The sequence below is a fragment of the Hesperophylax consimilis genome, chromosome 15, assembly GCF_061612785.1.
Source record: "Hesperophylax consimilis isolate HC1 chromosome 15, BYU_Hcon_1.0, whole genome shotgun sequence".
Taxonomy (NCBI): domain Eukaryota; kingdom Metazoa; phylum Arthropoda; class Insecta; order Trichoptera; family Limnephilidae; genus Hesperophylax; species Hesperophylax consimilis.
In genome coordinates, this window is record NC_142850.1 from 26201997 (window position 1) to 26225390 (window position 23394).

Below are 23394 nucleotides of genomic sequence, written 5' to 3' on the forward strand. Positions count from 1 at the left end.
TATGCAAACGTTATGCCTCGTATTTTGAATTGGGAATTTGTAGAATTGTAATCCTGGAGGAAGTGTTAAAAGCAGGGGAACTGGTCTCCAAGCACATCTAAATCCATTTTCAAGAAAAGTCTCGCTTTTGAACTGTGGGCTCTCACCAAAAATATCCACAAAATTTGATTTTATTTATGCCTGAGCAACGGTTCCTGAACTGGTTCCAGAACCAAGTGCCACGCATGTAGTCATGGACATGGTTTTAGAAATGTCAGGTTATAAAATGTTGCTGTAGTCGATCTTAGAGACTATTTAGGTACCATTGCATTAACAATACTTTTGACCACAGACCTCAGATCATGCTGTATGGAGTAATTGATACGACCAAGACGCCGTTTGGCTCAAGGTCGGCCCTGGATATGTGCTTTATTTATTCGTGTTTTAATTTTTTTTTATGGTTTTAGGAGCAAATTTAGATATTATTAGTAATTATTACAAAGTAATCCACAATTTAAATATAAAATATAATACAAAAGCATTTTCATCGTTACGTTACGTATTTTATACGTAATCAGTCATTCTAAAAGAAATTTTAATGTTTAAAAACTTATTTAGTAATTTTTACCTTTTTTATTTCTAAATATATTTATATGTTTAAAAAAGTCAAACATTCCCAGGTTAGGAATAACCTGACAATATATGAAAATCTTCTGATACCACCACAGTAAGCGGAAAATGTTGCTTCTATCGTGATGGAGGACTTAGCCAATTAAACGTACGACGCCTGGGTGTGACCCAAACGCGATGCCAATTCAGCCACTGACCGGTCAATGCCAATTAATTTATATTAAGGCGAAGCTTAACACCAAATCACTATTTTGATTAATCTTTATAACGAATTGGTGTACATTATGAAAACCAAAAAATATGCTTTGGTTAAATTGAAGGTTTTCCTATCGCTTTGCTTGAGTAGAATACAAATAAAAAATAAATTACTCAATACAAAATATAAATGCAAACTACTACAAAAAATATTTTTTCAATAGAAATGTATGAACGCGTAAAAGAAACAACTTTCAAAAACACAGTTTAATAGCTAAGATTATCTGTGACAGTTGCACTTGATTAATTTTTTTGCTTTCTTGTAAAATTATTTACAAAATAAGTAAAAACCAGTTTTTTGCTTGAAATCGAACGTTTCTTAGACTCCGTTTGTCAAGCGATTTTAATGCCTATTACCTACGATATAAGGTATACCAAGATTATACTCATTTTTGGCTTGTAGCTTCCGAGTCATCAACTCATATTTGCCAAAGAGGCCTTTAAAATCTTGAAAATTCGTCTATTTTTACGATATAAATTTTTAAAATGTGAAACAAAAATAAATAAAGCAGCAAAATATATATATCCAGTTTGGCTTAGTATTTTGGCCTCAAATCCGTTCCCCAAATAATATTACTTATTTCACCAGTATATTTTTTTTTATTATGTGACATCTCACAATAGCGCCCCTGTCTGTACAGTGCTAAGGCAGGGGAGCTATGTCGCCACCCGGTAACGTTGTGAGGCGAGTTTAAGGTAGGGGCTGTATGAAGGGATTTATTAATGCGGGTCTTGAACCATACATGAAGGAGGAAAACCCGATGCCGGTAGCTCGTTTCACATACGAGTCGTCTTACACAAAAACCAGTCGAAGAAGCCAACATCAACTGTGAACGGGCGTTCCGCTGGTATATCTACAGTTTCACGCCAGTGCACCGGTGATCAATGCTGCTAGCTCCTAGTAAATACCTGTAGAACAGACTCAGCATGCCCACATTACGTCTGTGCATTAGGTATGGCCATCGGTCTGTTGAAAATGGATTTGCAATCTTACGGACCCCCCTCTTTTGCACAGAATCAAGTTGGTTTATCAAGTATTATGGTACAGAGGTGGCCCCCAATTTCAATTGTTGGGCGTAATTGTGATTTGAAGTATCTGATAACTCTATACAAGAAGCCCAAATTCTATATTATATCTAACGTTTTTATATATACTGATTTTATGATCTTCTATTTTTTTGTATAAAATATTCTTCTTTCTGTGCCATATTATGTCCATCCAAATAACGTACCAAACCATACTATGAAAGTCTCTCGGCCTTGCATTCCCTTCAGAAATAATTCTCCGTGTTTGTGTCACTCACAATTTCACCAGAAATAGAATATGTTTCCATTAGTTGTTGAATAACATTGTTCAGGCCAAATATACAGAGCCCACTATGAATATTTTCACAAGAAAATTATATATGTGGGCGAAAATAAAAGCCAGACGATAAGTAACCCCATTTTGATCATCTCACAATATAAAAGCTGCTATATATTTTTTGCGTAATCCTGCCTTATCGTAACTGTACTATAAAAGTGTTGTTTTTTTACTTTAATATTTACATCTATTTGTATTAATAGACAATCGTTGCTGTGGCTCAGTCCTACTTTGCAGATAGAGGAACAATAGCGCGTTTTGATTTAAGTCCAACAGATTGCGCTGTTTTAAAAAGCTTGTTTTAACCTGACACTGGTAACATCTTTAAGATAGAGGTATATAAAAACTAACGTGTATTCGAATGCAATGTTGTGTCAAAATATCAAAGGGATCGGAGAAGAACTTTCGGAGATTTAAGATTTTGAACAAACAAACATTTACACATTTATTTGTATAGATAGATGTAATTATTATAGGTTTAAACTTTCCTCCCCAGTGATTGGAATCAACCGCGCTATCAACTGAGCCAAATCCCAATTGGGTAGGACCGACATGTATTTCGTATATTAACTGCCATGATTCCTCCAATTTCAGATAAATGCGTATATGTCCGCATGTATATGCGTGGTTGCCATCAAAAGTTGATAGAATGCATTGTCACCAACAACGATTCTTTCTGCCGAGTTTCATCTTGATCGGATGTCGAAAAGTGGGTTAATTTCCATTGTAAGATTCTTCATTCATACATTCGTTCAACAAATGTGAGATTCAAAAAATATTTAAAAATAGAATGAAATAATTCTGTAGATATATATTACAATACAACAAGGACAAAAGGTTGGTTGTGCTCAATTCGTTAGTTTATTTTGAGTACCTTTCTTAATTTCATACACAGATATAATAAAGAGGTTAATAATCAATTTTTGTTTGGCAAATTAAAAGCATCGCATTGAGATAGTATGTATTGCAACAAATTGTCTATTTTCAACTTTCAGATATATAACATTTGCGAAGACATTAAACACTTACAATCAGAGAGAATAACTAATCGACAATTAACTTAGCTATCGACCGTCTGTTTATTTAATTTTACACAAACGAATTCCTGATATATTTAGAGTAATTTGAATTTGAAAACCGCAGCAAAACATTTTCCCTTTTTGCCTGTTGGAACTAATGGAACAGATTTCGAAGCAATATGGGTCGGTCAGATTTGATTCAAACCTTTTTTTCGCCATACAAAAAACACAAATATTTTGGTAACAGTAACAAAACAGAACATGATAAAATAATAGGTTAGGTTAGGTTAAGTTAGGTAAGCCTAAATTAGGTGTGTTGTTCATTTGATATATCTCTTTACTTTTCGTTTTGTCCTGGAAAGCAATTATTTATAGTTATTTATTAATTAACACCCTTTTACGGGGCTTTTACAAATGAATATTTAGAAATATACATTATTTATTGTACATAACTGAATTGCTTCATTAACAACATTTTATATTTGTTTAAAGATAAATTGAAGATGTCCACTGACTTGGTATAATTGTTTCCCTCAATTAGTATTCTGGGCAAAGAGGAATACATATGGTAGTTAGTCCTAGAATTTCTGCACTGAAATAAATCCTGACTTCTAGTATTACATTGTGGAATCCGGAAGCTTATCAAGTATAGCAATACCGGACTATCAACCAAATCATTTAAAATTTTATATAGAAATACCAAGCGAGTGAAAATTCTTCTGTCTGACAATTTGAGCATATAATATAATAATACTTACAGCGACTTAAGTTGTTGGTATTTTGCCAGAAGATTATTGGTCACTTGGAGGGGATTATATCCTATGGAGCTGAAATAATAGAAAAACATTAGGCAAAAATATTAATAATAAGTCATTGAAAATTGCGAGAGGAATCTATTTCATTTTAATTAATTTTTTATTTAGACAGATTAAATTAATATCTGACGTGTACCCAGCGTTGCTTGAGGACTTATAACTGGTTAGGGGTAAAATTTCGAGGTTGTGAATTCTATTACCTGCCAAACAACTAGGTGCATTTTGAAGATGGAAATAATATTATTGTACAGTAATAACTATTTATTCTACTTGATCGTGCCATGTATTCCTCGAGCGTCCTCGACCTCTTCAATCAATCACCTCCAAATCATACATTCTCCTTACATTACATTCTCATCTTACATTTTCAAGACGATGGATCTGGTGTATTCGACAGTCCTGCGGATTTCGATTTGCCCGATCAAATCTCTAAAACATATTGGGAATCGACATAAGTGACGAAGTAGTGTAAAACCAATATTCGTAGCGCGGACCGTCATAATGGACGGACCTACGGTCGACTTTGCCCTGGCAGAAAATCGATCTTTTCGTCGGCTTACTTTAATAATTTCTGATTAATGTATTTCTAAAATCTCCAATGTTTCTAAAGGGATCCCTCGGGAAGTTACTAATTCGTTGTCTAGTAAAATAAAATTTGGTATTTTCAGTTAATTTTATAGTTGAAAAACGTTTTATAAAATTATCAGATCGTTTTACGTAAAATATTTTAAAGGTAAGGTCTTGTTTTTATTAATTATAAATATAAATAACTTACATCCGTAGGGATACCTCTAGAAACATTTGAGATTTTAGTAATACGTTCATCAGAAATAATTTAAATGTGAGCGTTGAGCACACCTCCGTTGTTAGAGTCTTATGTCGCCTTAAGTCTCATTTTACCAAAAACAATTATTTGGTTCATGTCTTTCTCGGGCATCTCCGACTTTTCCTACCATTCACTTCATGTAATATCGTGAAATTCATATTTCTACTGTTAAAAAACTACATTACGTTGATTTTAATTCGACTCCGTATCTCATTTTAGTGCAGAGATAATGTTTAATTGTTCTTAATTTTTACTAATGAACTAAGGTAGAAAGTATGTTGTAAAATGTAGATTTTTTTTAAACAAGAAATACCCACTGACGAATTGTAATTGACTAGCCTATAATTCATAATTATTAAAAGTTTACTGAAAAATTAAGTTCAATGTAATGAATTATTTTTGTACGTTAGCAGTTATGAAAAATGTGCACACGGAAAAACTTACTGATTTTTTTTTTCTGCTTATTTATTGGTGCAGGCATGGGCAAGGTGCAGGTACATGGACACGTGTTCCGGTATATTAGGAATAGTACTAAAAATATTGCAATCCTGTTTTAAACCGTATTACGAATAATTAAAAAAAATCGATAATAAGAGATTTTTCATAAAACAGCAATACTCATTTTTCTCCGTGTAGTATATTTCGTAGTGGATGTAAGCAGTGGCGGCTCGTGACTTTTTCGTGTACTGGAGTGCAAATATTACAAAAGTGACATTATTGATGTTGTTTGGGCTGAAAACAATTTTTTATTTTTTTCGAAAATTAGATTTTTATATGAAGATTTTCAGGAAATTTCAGTTTCGCCGCACTGATTTCCTGAAAATCTTCATACAAAATCAATTTTAAATTTCTTGTAATATTGGCACTCTAGTACACCCACAAGTCACGAGCCGCCACTGGATGTAAGTTGTGATCGCGCGAATAATTGAGTTATTTGCTGCATTTATGTTGTTGGCTTCTATATGAAGAAGCGAAGCTTGTGCCTGCTACATCTCATTGGAACATTTAACCATTCAGTATTTTCATCACTTTTGTATAATTTGAATTCATTGAATCAGAGGATGCAGGACGCACGGACAATAGAAATTAGCATTTTTGATGACAGTTAAAAATTTCTGTTAAAATATTAGGTTATATTCTTCAAACAAACCCTTCCAATTTCGATAACGACAATTAAATTCAAAGCAAATTTCAGTTCTAGAGTTCATTACCAGAGTTACGCAGGAAAGACACCCAACCAAAATTATATTATTTTTAATGACTAGCGCAGACCCTTCAAAATCATGGATTATTATAATTCATAAAAATCATTAAAATATTATATTTTAGATTTGTTGATTTGTCGCTTTATTACAATCAGTTCCAATTTTGAAAATGACACTTAAATTCAAAGCAAATCCGTGTAAATACAGACAGACCCACAACCAAAATTGGTATTTTTGATTACACTGAATAAATTATACAATAAAAACGAGGCAATATTTTTAACATGTTGTTGAATATGTAAAATTATGTTTTCTTGTCATGTTATCCAATATTTGTAATTTTATTAAAAGATTTTGATAAGTAGTTGTTCACCGGAAAAAGCTAGTTATATAATAAATATTATAAAAAAGAAGAAATATTCAGAACAAAATAAATAAATTCTTGAATCGTACACTATCGAAAGGTTGTTGATGGTAATTGGACAGCATAAAGTTACTTTCAAATAGCGAAAACGGCGATAAGGTTAATATAACGTCAAGTTTTGGGAATGATGATACCAAGAAATTGTATTCCGTTTAGAAAAAAAAAAAAATCAAAAGGAACTCATGTAGGACCCTTTTTGCTGGGTAGACACTTAATATACAGTCTAACTGAAGTTGAATACCAAATAATAGAAAGATGGTGGTCCATACAATCGAAATTAATTGGACCATGTTTTGCACAGCCCAACCCACAATTTTAGAAATTTGATTCTTTGATGAATCCTATTTTATCTAGAGTTGAAACCATCCAAAACAAACATCCAAATTATGCAAAAGCTTTGAAATAATGTCATTTAAATTTGCTAAAACCATCTAACCTAAACAAGATTTTTAATATGACACACAATAAACAATGCTCCTTATTTGAATGTGCTTTAAAGATAAAAAACTAGTTTTTTTTTTGTCTGAGGATTGAATCTTTTTACCTGAAAGAACTGGAGTCGTCAACTCTACAAACGTCGCCAAATGACGATCGGGTAGGACCGACATTTGTTTCGGAGACTGCTGCAATGTCATCCGATTTCAAAAAAATGCGTATATGTCCGCATGTTTGTATGTGAGCTATACCAAAAGCTGATAGAATGTATTGTCATCGACAACGAGTCTCTGCTGTGTTTCAGCATGATCGGATGTCAGGAAGTGGGTTAATTTCCGCTTATAAGATTTGCAATAATTCAATCATTCAGGTAAAATTCAAATTGGACAATGTTATGCATATACAACCCAGCACACAATTTTAAAAATTTTACTCTTCGTTGAATCCTATTTTATACAACCATCCAAACCATATGCTTTTAATAATATATTTATTTAAATATACTGAAATTATCTAAACGATTTTGAATATGACACACAGTAAAAAAATGTTTCTTTGATGTATGTTTTAAAAATCTAACAAATATTTTTTTAAATTCCACAATCATTCAAAAGCGATTATTTCCCCTTGCCAATTATTTTGGTACGAATGGATTATAAATTTGATCCAATTATGAATCGTGCGTTATTTGTATGTTGCTTAACAATGGTAATAATAAAATTCCAATCATTAAAATTTTTATTTTTTATAATATGCAATCTATTAGATATTTTAAATCTCCCTCTTTCGTCTCCTTTATCAAAATCCGCGTCCGTGTGTAACATCCGCCTATTTCAATTGTCACAATAATATTTCGTACTATTTAAAATTTTTATGTATCACATTCTTTGTACGTATTGAGAAAAAAACTATTTTAGAGGCAGGAACTTCACTAGTTCTCTTTGTACATACACATTTTTAATCCGAAACTGAAATCCACGAGGAAGACATTTCATCGACGTCGATTTTAGCTTTGCCGTTGGTATAAAAAACGAAACTTTGACGAAAAACTTTAACGAAAACTTACGCACCCAAGCTCGGGACAGTCATAACGTAAATCCAATAACCGTCGTCGACTTTTTGCTGGACTTTTTTAAAGGTATCCAGTAAATTCACCGTGGAAAGTTGACCATGGAATATTTACCGCCGGGAAAATAATTTGCAAATTATTTGTGGATGTTTTTTTTTTAAACATAAATAATTTATTTTTTAAATTTCTATTTAACCTCATTCCTTTAAGAATACCCGGTCACTTTTGTAAAGTTCACTATGCTTGGATTTATTGGATATGAGTCTATGTCAGGTACTATGCTAGGTTCCACAATGGAGATTCCCAGGTCTTATCTCTTATCTCCATTTCTCCTTAGTTCCCTGAATGCCCTACTCTCCGTTTACTCTCCTCTGCACTCCCCCTTGGTTCTCTGGAGGCCCCACAAGGGAAGAGTAAATGAAGGTGGCCTCGCCTCTCCTCCTTATTCTTCCTTGGTTCCCTGAAGGCCCCACTAGGGAAGAGTAAACGTAGGTGGCCTCGACTCTCCTCCCCATTCTTCCTTGGTTCCCTGAAGGCCCCACTAGGGATGAGGGCCTCATCACTCTTCTCAACTGCGTAGTACCGAAGAAAAAAATATACTGTTTTCATATAAATTGAATAATAATATTATTGAATATGTAAAAAAAACCGAATTGACCATCGTTTTATCTATTAAAGTCCTTTGGAATTTAGTTTCATCGCGGAACAAGTTTTTGGTTTAATTATAATAATTGCATTATACTTAGATCGTTCACAGTTATGAAAAGTTTATCACTGTATAATATACTGTTGCTGCAGATTTCGACAAAGACGCATTTACGGGTCGATAGAATTTCCATCAATCGCACTTCAATTGCAAATGATAAACGCGTAAACACATTGACAATGATCGTCCTTGGAACAGAACGAGTTGTTACTTCTCGATATATAAAAATTAAGCCTGCGTATGTTTGTGCTAGCTAAACTCGAAAAGTAGTTGACCGAGATCGCTGAAAATTTCAAAGTTTGTTCTTATTTGTTCCAGGAGTGTTTAGAGAGTGGTTTTAATGGTGTAAGAAATCGGGGACGCCCGAGGAATACTTAACGCAATATCTCTGCCCCGAATGAGATATGGAGTAGAATTAAAGTCGATGTAATGTAGCTTTTTAACAGTAACATCGTGGTATACAATTGTGAATAGTGGAAGAAGTCGGAGACGCCCGAGAAAGACATTAGCAATAGCAAAGCATTGTGGGGTCCACTAGTCTGAATAAATAAATAAATTGGAACTTTTAGAATTAAATTCACAGCGAACAGACTCGACTGCAGGGAATTGATTGCATTTCCACGTGGTCTGGGATTTAGGGTGCAAGGACCGAAAGGGCTTAGGGGATCATTAAGGGTGCAGTCCCGATCTGTTTGCTCGGAGAAATTTGCATTAGATCCTTGCAATTTGTGATTCCGCACAATCCTGGTTCACGGGGCAAAGAGGAAATTGGATATTTGTAGAAATAAGTTATGATCCTTCCAGAGTGCTTTTTATGTAATATGGGTTGTTCGTGAGATAGAGAGAGAGAGCCTTTGTATCGATTTTCTTAAATATACGCATATGTCTTCAAGCTATCGTTTCCAAAGATTTATTTTCAATACATGTAGGTATACCTACAGAGTGTATGAGCACGTAACCGAAGTTTTTTGACCAGCGATTCCTGGGCTTATTTGGAGTAAAAAACTGTAGTAAATTGAATAAAAATGTCATCGGATAACAAAATAACACCTACTTTTTACACCAAATATGCTTGGGAATCGCTGGTTAAAATCCTTCGGGTGCGTACAGGGACACCAGCCGCCTTAAATCTTGGAAAACTTTTTTAACTGAAATTCTGACCATAGATAATAAAAAGGTACCGACTATTGCCGAGCTACGACCAAATTGGACGGATCATCAAAGCGGCGGAACCAATGAAAGCTATACGTTAGGTGTTAAAGTTGAAACAAAGTCGATGCGCCTCTGTGCGCGCTATTTCATACTAATAATGCGTAGAAACTACTTGCGTACATTTACGTATTCATACTGGCAATATTTATCGACTTGCAACACTGACACTGTTGTCGCTTCGGAAACGAAATTCATTCTGGTTCGGACACCCCTGTCATATAGCGGATTTCATATCCACCTTCTGATAATTTTAAAGTAGCGTGTAAATGTACTTCTTGTATTTTAATAGAAGTAATCCATCGAACAACAGTTCTCTTCATTTATCTCTTTAAAACCCGCGACATAGTTAAGAGCCGCATAATGCTGAATTGGTGACCTCGAAGTCGTCCATCTCCCTTGTTTTTATTATCTATGCTTGGAACTTATGCATCAACCCGTGTCTTTGCGAGTATAATATATACCTAAATCCCTTTGGTTTTTTGTACAAGGTTTTAAATTGAAGCGAGATCTATGCATATTTTTAAAGTTTGAATTAGTTTTGAAGCCAGAGTAATGGGTGACGTTCGAATAAGCACTTTTCTCGTGACACATGTAAGCCCTGTGGATTCACTAACGGCAGGTAATCAGGATTTCTCGAATCAGACCTTTCAGCCCTTGGCGGTAGAGAGTTGGCGCGCTAATGCCAGCCGCCAAACTTTGTTTATTCCTACGCAATGACGAAAGTTTAGTTTTACAACAGTTTAATAATAGTAGTAATTAAATGTCTCAATGTTGTATTGTGCGTCTAAGCTCCTCGATAACGTCTGGGCATAGGTTTTCAATCGATGAAAAGTTAAGGCGGCACAAGACTCTAATAACGGGGGTTTGCTCGCGGCTCACATTTTAATTAATTGCGACGGATTAGTAACGATATTATATAAATTTTGCAGTCCACGTTCCTCGTTGCCGATAAAGCAGAGCTCCTGAACCTACAGATGATATACTACGTGGAAAACAAAACAGAACAAAAATCAAGATGGCGATATTGCGTCAGATTTTTTACATGGTTGAAGTAACCAAACCAAACTAAACCGATTCATAAAAATAAACTGATTTAATAAAATTTAACGTCGTTTTCTTTGTTTTTACAGAACAACACAAGTGTTTTATTCAATCAATCGAAAGGGAATTAAAGAAGAGCAATCCCTAACGATGTAAGTTATTTATATTTAAGATTAAAATATATTATGTTAAACTGATTGAAAACTTTATAAAACACGAAATTAGCGGTAAGCATCAAATTTTATTTTTCTAGATGATGAATTAGTATTTTCACAAAGGATTCCTGTAGAAACATTTGAGATTTTAGTCATACGTTCATCAGAAATAATTAAAATAACCCCAAGTAAAGATCAATTTTCTAGGCCTGCTAGGCCAAATTCGACCGTAGGTCCATCCCTTACGCCGAACCGCGCGCCGAAATTGTTTGTACACGACTTCATTACTTGTGTCGTCAAGATTCTCACTTTATTTTAGAGATTTATTTAAGACCGCGCGTCGCTTATTTTCGTGCATGACTTTTTCACTTACGTCGTTTAGAGTCTAATTTGAGCAAAACGATATTTTAATATTTATAAATAAACACTAATAGACCACCCGTCACTCATCACACCTAAAATGCATAATTCCTTCAACGAAAACAACTTTCGCCTAGCGAAAATTCTCTTATATTGCTCCCAAAATGTTCAATTCACTGTATATACCAGAGACGTGATACCTGAAGATACGTGTTCATAATTGGTTATTTATAAAGGGAAGGAACTATTTTAAAGAATGCCTCACAACATCCAAATAACTTAGGGCGGGTTGTTTCGGAGAATTTGAACAATTCAACGTTCATTTTCGGGTTCAGTGAAAGTCTTATTCGAGATCTGTTATCATATAATTGAAGGCTAGTTGCTTGACAGAACTGTAATAATAACAATACTTGAAAATTAACGTTGAAATTTGAAGAATCTTTCCATATTCTCCGAAACAACCCGTCCTTAATTTGCTTTATTGCTAATTTTTACTTAATTCACATTCCATATATATTTTAAAATATCTATATTTCTATTTTTTCAACATGTAAACGTGATTACAATAAGGGTGGTTTATAGAAGTAAAGTTTACTTATTTTAAAAACCAATTATATTTCTTATTATACTAATACATTTTTTTTTTCATTACAATAAAAAGGTGAATTTACTTTATAATAATTTTTTTTACTTAATTCAATATTTCAAAAAAATCCTTTCTGATCTATATTTCCCTTATTTCAAAAAAGTAATGTTATTCTTTTTAATTTAGGGAAATCAACAGTTTACAATAAGGTTGGTTTATACATGTTTAATTTGGTGAACGGATAACTAATCAAAATGACAATTCAATACCCCATTAAAAGGTGATGAAAAAACTAGCTTAAATAGGTATTACATATATAATAATACACGGTAAATACAACACAGGTTAAACCCAGTGTGGCTCACATTACCAAATCATATTTAATAAAAAAATATTTTAACGAATCAATAAAAAAATGTCTACAATTTTTTTTACTACCATAATACGGGCAAGTGCTTAGCGTGGTAGTCGGATAGCATTAAAAAAACTATGTACATACAGTAACTTATATTATGAATAATAATAAGAAGAAGGTTTCAAAACATGAGTTAACCTCATTTTTCAATATATTGGCTCTAAGAAAATAGTTTGAAAATAGTTTTTTCTATTAAAAGAAGGAGTAAGTATGTAAACTGTATAATATGTTCAAAGGAAAACAATCAGAAATACGTGACGGTTATATATTGGAAGTGTTATAAAGTACGATAAAGTACCTACCTACAACATAATATTATTAACAGAAAATTATTTTAAATTCAATTTTTAAAATTGGAACTGAGTTGTCAATTGAAATTTCATGGGTCTGCGCCAGTAAAAATAGTAATTTCGGATGTGTGTCTGTAACTCCAGTTCAATGAACTCTGATTTGTTTTGTAATTAAGCGTCATATTCTAAATTCTAATTGTTTGTTTGAATAAATTCAGGCCAGCAATAAAGTACCTACCTATAATACAGGGTGTCGGGGGTTAAGTTCAGGAGGTGATTCTACATGGTGATAGAACTAAAAACGATAAATAACTCTTTAGAAATTCCAATGTTCATTTTCTCGTACAAAAAATCATATTTTTTACCTAAAACTACCTTAAAACATTAGAATCACGAAAAAAGTTGTTATTTTTTTTTACTTCTAAAATCATTATAGAATCATCCCCCTAAGTTAGCGCACTTTACCTCCGGCCACCCTGTAAAATGTTTGAACAAATATATTTGTATTGTATAACAGCGCCCTTGAGGTGATTTCGCAAAAAAACTGCGCTATAAAAATCATCCAAATATTTAAAAAAAATGGATTTATAATATCACGTGAATTTTCACGGGTTTTGAGCTTATTGTATAAAATTTATTATAAATTGTTGACATCCCTTAGAAACCATTGAATATTTCGGAAGCTTAGCGATGTTAAATATTGGTTCAGGCTGAAATTTAATAACATGAAATATTCATTTGAAGACGGGACGGATCGCTTTCACTGAGATCTTGTTTTTAAGTTTAAAATTTATGTCTTAAAATGAACTGGTATTGTTTGATGAATGGCTTAGGAAATGAACCGAGGTGGATGCCCCTTGTCTTCTTCGTACTGAGAAAGTTCTTGTTACTTATGTATCTATTTTTGTAAGTTTAAAAACAAAAATAAGCCATTTTATAAAAATAAATAAGTGTTAGAAAGGAATATTACGGATTATTCGTGTAGATCAAAGGTTCCCAAACTTTTTAGACCACTTGCCATTTTTTTTTTCCGTGGACCCTCTGCCTGTCAAATATTGAATTTTCCTAATCCTGTTATCGTCCGATGTGATAATCATTTTTTTTTTCATAAGAACATTCCAGTCCCTTGCCTGCCCAACAACAAGGGGGGCGGTATAGTTCCTATGTCTTTGCATTATGCAGACAGAGGCACCCTTGTAAGTTACTACGACAACTGAAAATAAAGCACGATAAGCAACGGAAATTTCTTTCCGTAGCTAGAACTGCCCCTTTATGTTTCTTTTGTCAGTGCTTATTCCAATCAGTTCTTCTTGTCATATGATATACGATTCTTCAACGTTCAATTTTCACAGTCAAAATGTCCTCAAACTTAGTTTTGAAGTCTGTGTGAAGTAATTTAAACGTTGAACGTAGACCAAAATGTTATTACCCTAGACGTTTTTCAAAAACAAGTTAGGTACTAGGAAAATTCGCGGCTTCCAATCTGCAATATTTTGTCAGTATATTAATTCTGACAGGAAAAGGAACGTAGACTCTATATACCTCACTAAACAATTTTACAAAATATGAATTTAAAAATGTCAAATAAGTAATTTCTCAGTCTGTTATTAGTATTACCTAAACTGTGTTATTTGTGTTAGGTGTATTGTTTTATTTACGGAACTCCTGAATGTTGATGACTTGATGTAAATGGGAGTCCGCTCGTATGTACCCCAATTTGGATCTTGTGGACCCCAAATTTTTTTCTCGCTCTCATGGACCCCCTCCAAGCCGATATCGACCGATGGGGATCCATATAAACCACTTTTAGAACCTCTGGTGTAGATCAACAAACGTTGATTCTGAATACATAAGATTTATTATATATAATTCTACGTAGAATTTATAAATCGTAATTTCAAAACGACTAAAAATTCATCACATTAAAATGCACCGTTTGATTGGTAATTTGCTGATTCTGACACCACAACTAGACTACGTGAGTAATATATCTATAGTATACATTTTTTAACATTTGAACCGATGAAAACATTTTTTGTATTTGAAAGATTTCGTTGCTGTTGTTTTAGTGTTTATGGAATTGAAACATTATTTAGGCGCCTATAATCTCTAAATAGTATAAAAAAAGTCGCCATTCGCGTCTGCCTGTTTTTGCGCTTATTACTTCTAAACTACGCAATTGATTTTGATAGGGTTTTCACTAACATTTAGGGAATTTATTCAGAAAGGTTTATGTATATAATACATGCATATTATATTTAAAGAAAGTAGAGAATTGTCGATGTTTTGTAATCAAGTCGTAAAAAAGATTATTTTCGGGCGCTTACATTACTAATGGTGGCTAAACCTTATGAGATATATCAAAATAATGTAGTACGGAATTGTATATATTAAAAATGATTACAGAAAAGTCAACGATGGTATATGTCTATAACCTAAGCAAAGCCGGGTATACGTCAGCTAGTAATTTATAATTTAGAAAATTAATGATGTACAATTGATGTCAAAATTGAAATAAAATAATATTTACAGGTAATCTGTTTACGTAATATTACGTATTCATGATATTCCCATTGTTGATTCATATAATTCTAGAGACTATCATGTAATTTATAAAAGAAAATATATCGTTGAATAACCAAACTGTTAACAAACTTCAAATACAATACAGGTTAAATTTATAGCAAACATTTATTTCATCATCTTAATGAAACTATTAAACAGAATTCAGCTTACTTAAGTGAAAAAGAAGCATTTTTCTAATGGTAAGTTTGATGACACACATCATTTCTTTCGTGGAAATGCAGGTTTTTAAACACCGGTAAATTGTTTATCAGGTGCGGTCATGGATGATTTTTTGCACATTGGTTCAATACAATAGCATTAATGATGAGATGCCAATATTTTGCCTAGTGTTAATTAATGTTAAAAGCGGGTTATTTTAAGAATAAAAAACGTTTCGACCTCCCATACCAAATACAGCACATGTTGAAAAATACGTAGGCTTTTGATACTGATGACATTACACGTCACGTCCATAGATTCGGTGCATTTTGAGAGAACCAAAAATTTAAAACAAACTCTAAGAATAAAATAAATATATATATCGGTATTTGAGTTAGAAGGATATCTTCGATCAAAAAATAAAAAAAAGGTACTGAAGTTCCTTATTTTTGAAATAATGTAGAAAATGATTTGAGATTTTCACAGGATATCAAGATAAACGCAGCTGCATACAGCTACGTGTTTCTATATATTATGAACGTAGTAATGACCTGGTGTCACCTTTTAACAGGATTTTAATAAATCAGCAATACTAATTTTTCTCCGTGTGGAGGCGATGGGTCCCTGGCCCGATTAGAACAAGGGCGAGCAGATGAGATTTAAAAAATATATTAATATCGTTTCAACACATTCGAAAAAGCATCTTTTGGTAGAACTGCAAACTGCAATGCACCATGTGATGATTTGAATACTCACATAAAATAAACAAGACGAACGTACCCCAAAATTTTTTTTTGTTTAGACTAGGAGAAGATGACAGGCAGGTTTTTTTAAAAAGTAAACACGTTCCCACGGGAAGGGAGCAGAGATCGATGGGACAGTCGGGTTTTGAATTTGGAGATGAAGAGAGCTCCGAGAAATGAATTAGAATGATTGGTGATTTAAAATAATGTGTGAAATTACGTTCGGTTAGTGAATTCAGATGGTGTTAAGAAATTGTGAAATACTAAATTAAAGTGAAATATTATTGAATCGGTGTTTGTGTGAAGTGAAAGTGGTTGTACTCAGTGAGGATAGAAAATTGGATAATTTGTAGAGCGCCGTTTTGTGAAAAAACCACCTCAGGGGCGCTAGGTGTTGTGCGATCGCGATTGTGTTATAAAGTTGTGTTGATTTAAGCGTGATTTCGTATACAGTTCGGACTAGATTGCTTGTCTTAAAAACATGGAAATAATAATTATAATGATTGCGTTTAAAACAGAGTGAACGTATTTAAAGGCAGGAAGTGTTTGATCGGATTAAGGAGGAATTAACGATTGGCGAGATGGCGTTCTACCCACGGGGACGTAAACCAGAGAATCAAACAAATCATAAAACTCGGGTTCGAATCTTGACAGAGATTAGGGAGGTACAATTGTATTTACAGAATTATTTGGTTACCCTTTTATAGGCGTAGGAAGGGGTACCACACACATACAAAGATAACTAGGTTTCTATACCGAGAAACAAAAAAGCCAACACAACGTTCGGTGAAACCTTTTTATACTGAACCGTCACGTGAAATGATTACGTTCAAGATCGTAAACCACGTAGACAAACTAGGGTGCACACACTTGAAGGGGTGTGTAATAAAGAGAGGGGCAAGGGCTTGTAAAGACGGCAGGGAGGAAATTCCTACCCCGGATATATACATAACCAAAGCCTTATGGAAAAGTTACCTATGGGACTTAAAGAAAATTTATCGTAGAAAGAAGAGAAGGAAAACTTTGAAGAGGACAGATCATTACAACCATTATATCTCGTACAAATTTATTTTGATTCAATTGCAACATATATTTTTACATACATAGTTTTAAACAGAATTTAAAATTTTCCCTGTGATTGCCGATTATTACACAATTTTCGAAACTTTTTCGAAGTTATTTGTAGTGTGCCAGCGAGTGTTCAAATCTTTTAATTTTTTTAAACAAATAATACGAATGAATCAACAACAAATCAAAAATATATCTTTTCAAATCTAAAAAGTTGTGCAGTTGTAAAAAAAAATAATACTCACAGCATAACGAGGGACCTCATGGGATACATCAAAGCAGGCGGGAGTGATTTCAGGTGATTATCGGACAGATCTCTGAAAAGGAAAGTATTGAAAGTATTACAGGTAATCACAGATAATAGTAATAAAAGGGAAAGGTTCTTTTTTTAACTTTCTTTTGCACCGCGCCACTTTGATAGTTTTTGCAATTTGGTCGTAAATGTATGTAAAAAGATCGGCGACAGGCGGCACGATTTCATATCATATCTTCTACTGTTATTATTATCTGTGGCAGGGTTCGGCAAACTATCTATTAAATGAAAAGTAGGATGAACGGGCCAGGAAACAATCACAAGGATACTTAGATCAGCGTGATCAAACTTTTTGGCCGATGCTAATTGTACTTACCCCCATCCCAAATTGTATATGTCCAAGGCCAAAGCAATGAATGATGTAGATTTTAATACTTTAAAAATATTGTTTTAAAAGGAAAATAATAAAATATCTGATACGCAGTTCTCCAGAAAAAGCGACACATTTTTTTCCCTACATTATAGCATAGGTGAAAGTGCAGTCGTTTTATCATCTCAAATTTCAACATTTTTGCGGATATTACTTAGGACGGGTTGTTTCGGAGAATTTGAACAATTCATCAAATTTCAACATTAATTTTCGCGTTCTGTGAAACTCTTATTGCAGTTTTGTTATTGTATCATTATAGGCTAGTTGCTTGACAGAACTAAAATTCAACTTGAAAAAATCTTTCACAGACTTGAAAATGAAAATTGAAATTTGAAGAATTGTTCAAATTCTCCGAAACAACCCCTTCCTAAGTGATCAAATTTTTAAACCAAAAACACATAACTTAGCAAAATTAAATAAAAAAACCCATTTTGGCGATCTTTTTTTCTTGCATAAATCAAAACCGGCGGCTGGGGTTGCGGGAATTTAAACTTTATCGCCATCTACATAAGCTGTATTATTGTTATCGGCCCGATTCCAAATGTTACACGACGTGGTGCATCGCCTTAAGAGGAAGCTACAAGCAAAAAAATTGTATATTCTCGGTATACCTTTATCGTAGGTAATAGACAGAGGGAGTCTAGTAACATTCGATTTCAAGCACAAAGCTTGTTTTTATTTATTTTGTAAATAATTTTGTAAGAAAGCAAAAAAGTTAATCAATTGAAACTGTCACAGATAATCTTAGCTATTTTACTGTATTTTATAAAAGTTGTTTCCTTTATGCGTTCATACATTTTTTTTTGAAAAAATATATTTTTTTAGTAGTTTTGATTTATATTTTTTATTGAGTAATTAATTTTTTTATTTGTATTCTACTCAAGCGAAGCGATAGAAAAACCTTCAATTATAAAGATTAATTAAAATAGTGATTAGGCTTCGCCTTAACAAACACATTGAACAGGATGATGACAAACACACAGAGACGAAAATATGTTTTATTGCAGTTAATACTTACAAATCTCGTAGATCCGTGAGGTTCTGAAATGCTGTGTCAGCTATCGTATGAATTTTATTACTGCTTAGTTTTCTGGAAGAATTAAATAATTTTTAATTTAATCTAATGAATCATGTTCACAGAATTTGAACAATTGATCAAATTTAAAAGTTAAAATTCAAGTTCTTTTCAAGTAATCATTTCATCATGGGCCGATTGTATTACAGTTCTTGGATATTATCAGAACATGAACAGGAGTTTTACAGATCTTGAATATTAACTATGAAATTTTATGAATTGTATAAATTATGTGAAATTTAAAAGCACAGTTTACCAATTTTTAAGCACTTCATTAATTGGAAGATTCATGATGTATAAATATAAATTCAAATTTCTGTTAAAAACGGGACTGAAAGCCCTAAATGAATGAATTGACAGTTTTCATGTTATACTTTTAGTACAAAAGGAATGTATTAACGCGACGTGGCAACACGTGTGCATAAAAAATATCATTATATATTAACAGGGAAAACAAAGGTGCATGAACACGTGTTCCGATATATTCGGAAAGTACTAACATTCTATTAGGAAGCGACTTGCTGTCCCACTTTTAACAGGATTCTAATAAATCGACAATACTCATTTCTCAGTAAAGGTACATAAAGAATTTAAAATGAGGTTCGAAGAAGATTTCGAAAAAAGTCTTGTGGGTTTAGTTAAAATAAGTTGTTAAATTTAATGTGGGTTAAAATAAAAACTAGGTACTTACAACAGATGGAGATGTGCCAGATTTGAAAACGTATCTTCGTCGATTACCTCAATCAAATTGTGATCAAGAAAACTGTAAAAAAAAGGTATTGCTAAATATACAACATAACAAAATATTAATAAACATACAAATTTTGGTTGTCGGTGCATGGGTGCGTGCGTGAGTGATGTGAAATATCCCCGTGTAATGCGTAAAACTACTCAAGTAAAAACATTTAATTTATAAAATTGCAACTGATAAAATCATATCAGACAAGCGATAAAGTAGGTGCCAAAATGGTTTTATTAATTAAGGCGATGCCATACGTAGTAATGCAAAATCATATGTTTTTGGTTTGAAAATTTGATCGCCTAGAAATGTTTCAGATGCTTTAATTAAATGTTGCGAGTAGAATACATCTTGGCCTTTGAAATAATCGAGTATTTTTTAGATAAGTCTTTTTATAAGCCCAGAAAAAAATAATGTATAAGACCTATGAAAACTGCTTTAAAGTTCAAAATCTCCTACTTACGAACCCATTTTCAGTTATGATTTTATTTCAAAATGTGGCAAATTAAGTTATTTATAAAATGAATTTAAAAATTTAAATATTTATGCCTGAACATCAACAAAATAAAATAAAAGGCACTTTTTGGCCATGTTTTTTTTCTTGCAGGATGGTGTTAAGCGGGAATTTAAACCTTTTCGCCATCTACGTAAGGGTTGTTATTGAGAGCGGCTCAATTTAAAATATTACACGACGTAGTGCATCGCCTTAATAATGCTTTATTTGAAATGTGTTTCTTTTGTTTGATATAATTTTTCAACATTGCTAACATTCAAAAGGTAAATAATTCATTTTTTGAAATTTATAGTTCTTTTGTTTAAATGTTTGATAGATGTCGTAATTTTTCAAGTTCACTAACATTCGAAAGGTAAATATCTTTTTTTTTTTAAATTGAAAAAAACTATCTTTTATCTACTCGTACATAAATAAAAATGTAAATGTTTGTTTGTTCAATATCTTAAATCTCAGAAAGTTCTTCAAAGATTTCTTTGAAATTTTGACACAACGCAACGTTGCATTCTAATACGCGTGTGTTTTTATATAATATATTATTATATTATTTGGATGTCATCTGGGGATATAAAAGCAACACGTGCTATTGTTTCTTTGTCTGCACAGACAGACTGAGCGACAGCAACGCAAAAATCAAAATCTAAAATCTCGTAAAGTTCTTCAATGATATCGCTGAAAATATTCTAAGCTTATTATTTTTAAAGCCAGAAATATTTAGAGTGATTTGAATTGCATAGAATATCTCTGCACCAGAATGAGAGACGGAGTAGAATTGAAATCGATGTAATGTAATGGGTTTTCCAATAAGAGGTGTTATTTTGAATAGCCCGCTATTTCGGTAGATGTTACTTTTGAATCTGTCATTTTTTAACACTTGACAAGTAGAAACTATGCCATTAATAAAAATGGAACGATACACGCTTCAACAACGCATTGAAATTATTTAAATTCACTTGAAGGAATCAAATGCAAATCATCTTGAGTGATGAGGCCCATTTCCACCTCGGTAGCTTCGTCAACAAGCAAAATTTTCGCATCTGGGGCTCGGAAAACCCAAGAGTTATTGTTGAAAAGCCTCTTTATTCTCAACGTGTGACTGTTTGGTGCGGTTTATGGTCCGGTGGAGTCATTGGACCTTACTTTTTCGAAAATGAGGCTGGAGCAACAGTTACGGTGAATGGATCGCTATCGAGAGATGATTAATGATTTTTTATGGCCGGAATTGGATGGTATTGATCTGGACAACGTTTACTTTCAACAAGACGGCGCTACGTGCCACACAAGCAACGAAACCATTGATCTTTAACGATTGAATATCAAAATAACACCTCTTATTGGAAAATCCTGTAGTTTTTTAACAGTAAAATTGTGGTATATAGTAGTGAATGGTGGAAGAAGTGGAAACGCCCGAAAAAGACAACAGTAAATGCGTTGCGGAGTCCGCTACTAATAAATATATATGAAATATAAATAAATTAATGACAATTTATTTGGAATTAATTTTTGAAGGTTATACCCATAACTGTAATATTAATCATTGAAGAAGAAGATGATATTAATAAATCTAAAGGAAACGTGAAACAGAACAAGACACAGAAAAAAGTGATTGACGTAACTGGGAATCAAACCCAGGAACTCTGTCTTACTGGACAGCGCCTAAATCCACTCAGCCATTGTGACCTAATTTTTTAAGCATTGTTCCTGTAATACAGATATCCTGGTTTCGATTTCCAGTTGCGAACATAACGGTTTTATTTTTATTTTCTGTGTCTTGTTCTGTTTTATGTTTCGCTTAGATTTTTTTTTGTTTGAGTTTAAAAAGAAAGACAAACATTCCCGGGTTACGAATAACCTGACAATATTTGAAAATCTCCTACTACCACCACAGTAAGCTGAAAATGTTGCTTGTGTTGTGACGGAGGACTTAGCCAGCCGAGGAATTGAACACGCTACTCCTGGGTGGGACCCAAACGCGATGTTTGCTCGGCCACCGACCGATTTATTAGTATTATCTTCTTCAATTATTTTTTGAATGATAAACTAATGTTTAAAAGACAAGGTTTTATGTATAGCATAAAGGATAACAAATAATTATTGGCAATAATTAGTCGCCTGAAATATCAATACAAATCAACAGTTAATCATTAAAAAAAAAATATATTTGACAAGTCAAAATATTCATCGAACTACGGTAGTGGATAGTCGTGCTCTGTGTTTGACGAATTGCCTACCTGCTGTCGCGGACTTCGTACAGATAAGAAATTATTGTTACATTTTTGTTTTCTATTATTTGTTTGTTATATTTAGGTTTTGATAAATAAGTGTGTACAGTCAATCAAATAGACTGTATTATTATTTTTTTTGTTAATTAATTAATTATAAATATGGAGGAAGATGAAAATCGACCTCCTGACCCCGAGTCCATATTTAATATTGGAGATGAGTATGAATCGGATGTTTCTATAATACTCCCTTCCAGAAAACGAAGACCATCGCTCTGTCTTAATGTACCACCCAAAATTAAACCTTCGCAATCCGATGAAACCTCAAACCCTAAGGAAAGTCGTAAGGATACCATATTATCAGAATCTAAAAATACTGAACTAAGTTATTCCCCATCTTCCTCGGCTCCATTCATTGTCAATGTCCAAAGTACTGAACAAGGAAAAATCATTCATCCTCTGGATTTCGGGAAATTCATTTTTAGTTCAAAAAACAGTAACCTTGGCATAGTTAACGGATCTATTAAGCCGGAAGGCCGCTATAAGTTATCCCTAGAATTTAAATCCGCAAACTTTGCAAATGAATTTGTCCAAAAAATAGATACGCTTTCACACCACAAATTTAAATCTTATATTCCAACTTACAACCTTACTAGAATGGGCCGAGTGAGAGGTATACCAACCGATCTCTCAGAATCTGAAATTGTTGATGCACTTAATGATTCTCAAGTGACCCCCAAGGTTTTAAAAGCACGTAGATTAAATTACAAAGATACATCTAATGGAACCACTACATGGAAACCCTCACAATCGGTTGTTATTACTTTTGAAGGCCAAACTTTGC

At 33.1% G+C, this 23394-nt stretch overlaps 1 protein-coding gene across 1 annotated transcript in view; it reads right to left on the reverse strand.

The window, feature by feature from the left end:
- The window catches only part of Lgr3 (Leucine-rich repeat-containing G protein-coupled receptor 3), a 340705-nt gene that overhangs the window by 17735 nt on the left and 299576 nt on the right, over positions 1-23394 (reverse strand). The window contains exons 7-9 of the mRNA XM_089640598.1: positions 19022-19093; positions 17566-17637; positions 4005-4073 (exon numbers count right to left, since the gene is read on the reverse strand). Of these exons, the coding sequence (XP_089496724.1) occupies positions 4005-4073; positions 17566-17637; positions 19022-19093 (213 nt within the window). The remainder of the gene's footprint in view (positions 1-4004; positions 4074-17565; positions 17638-19021; positions 19094-23394) is intronic.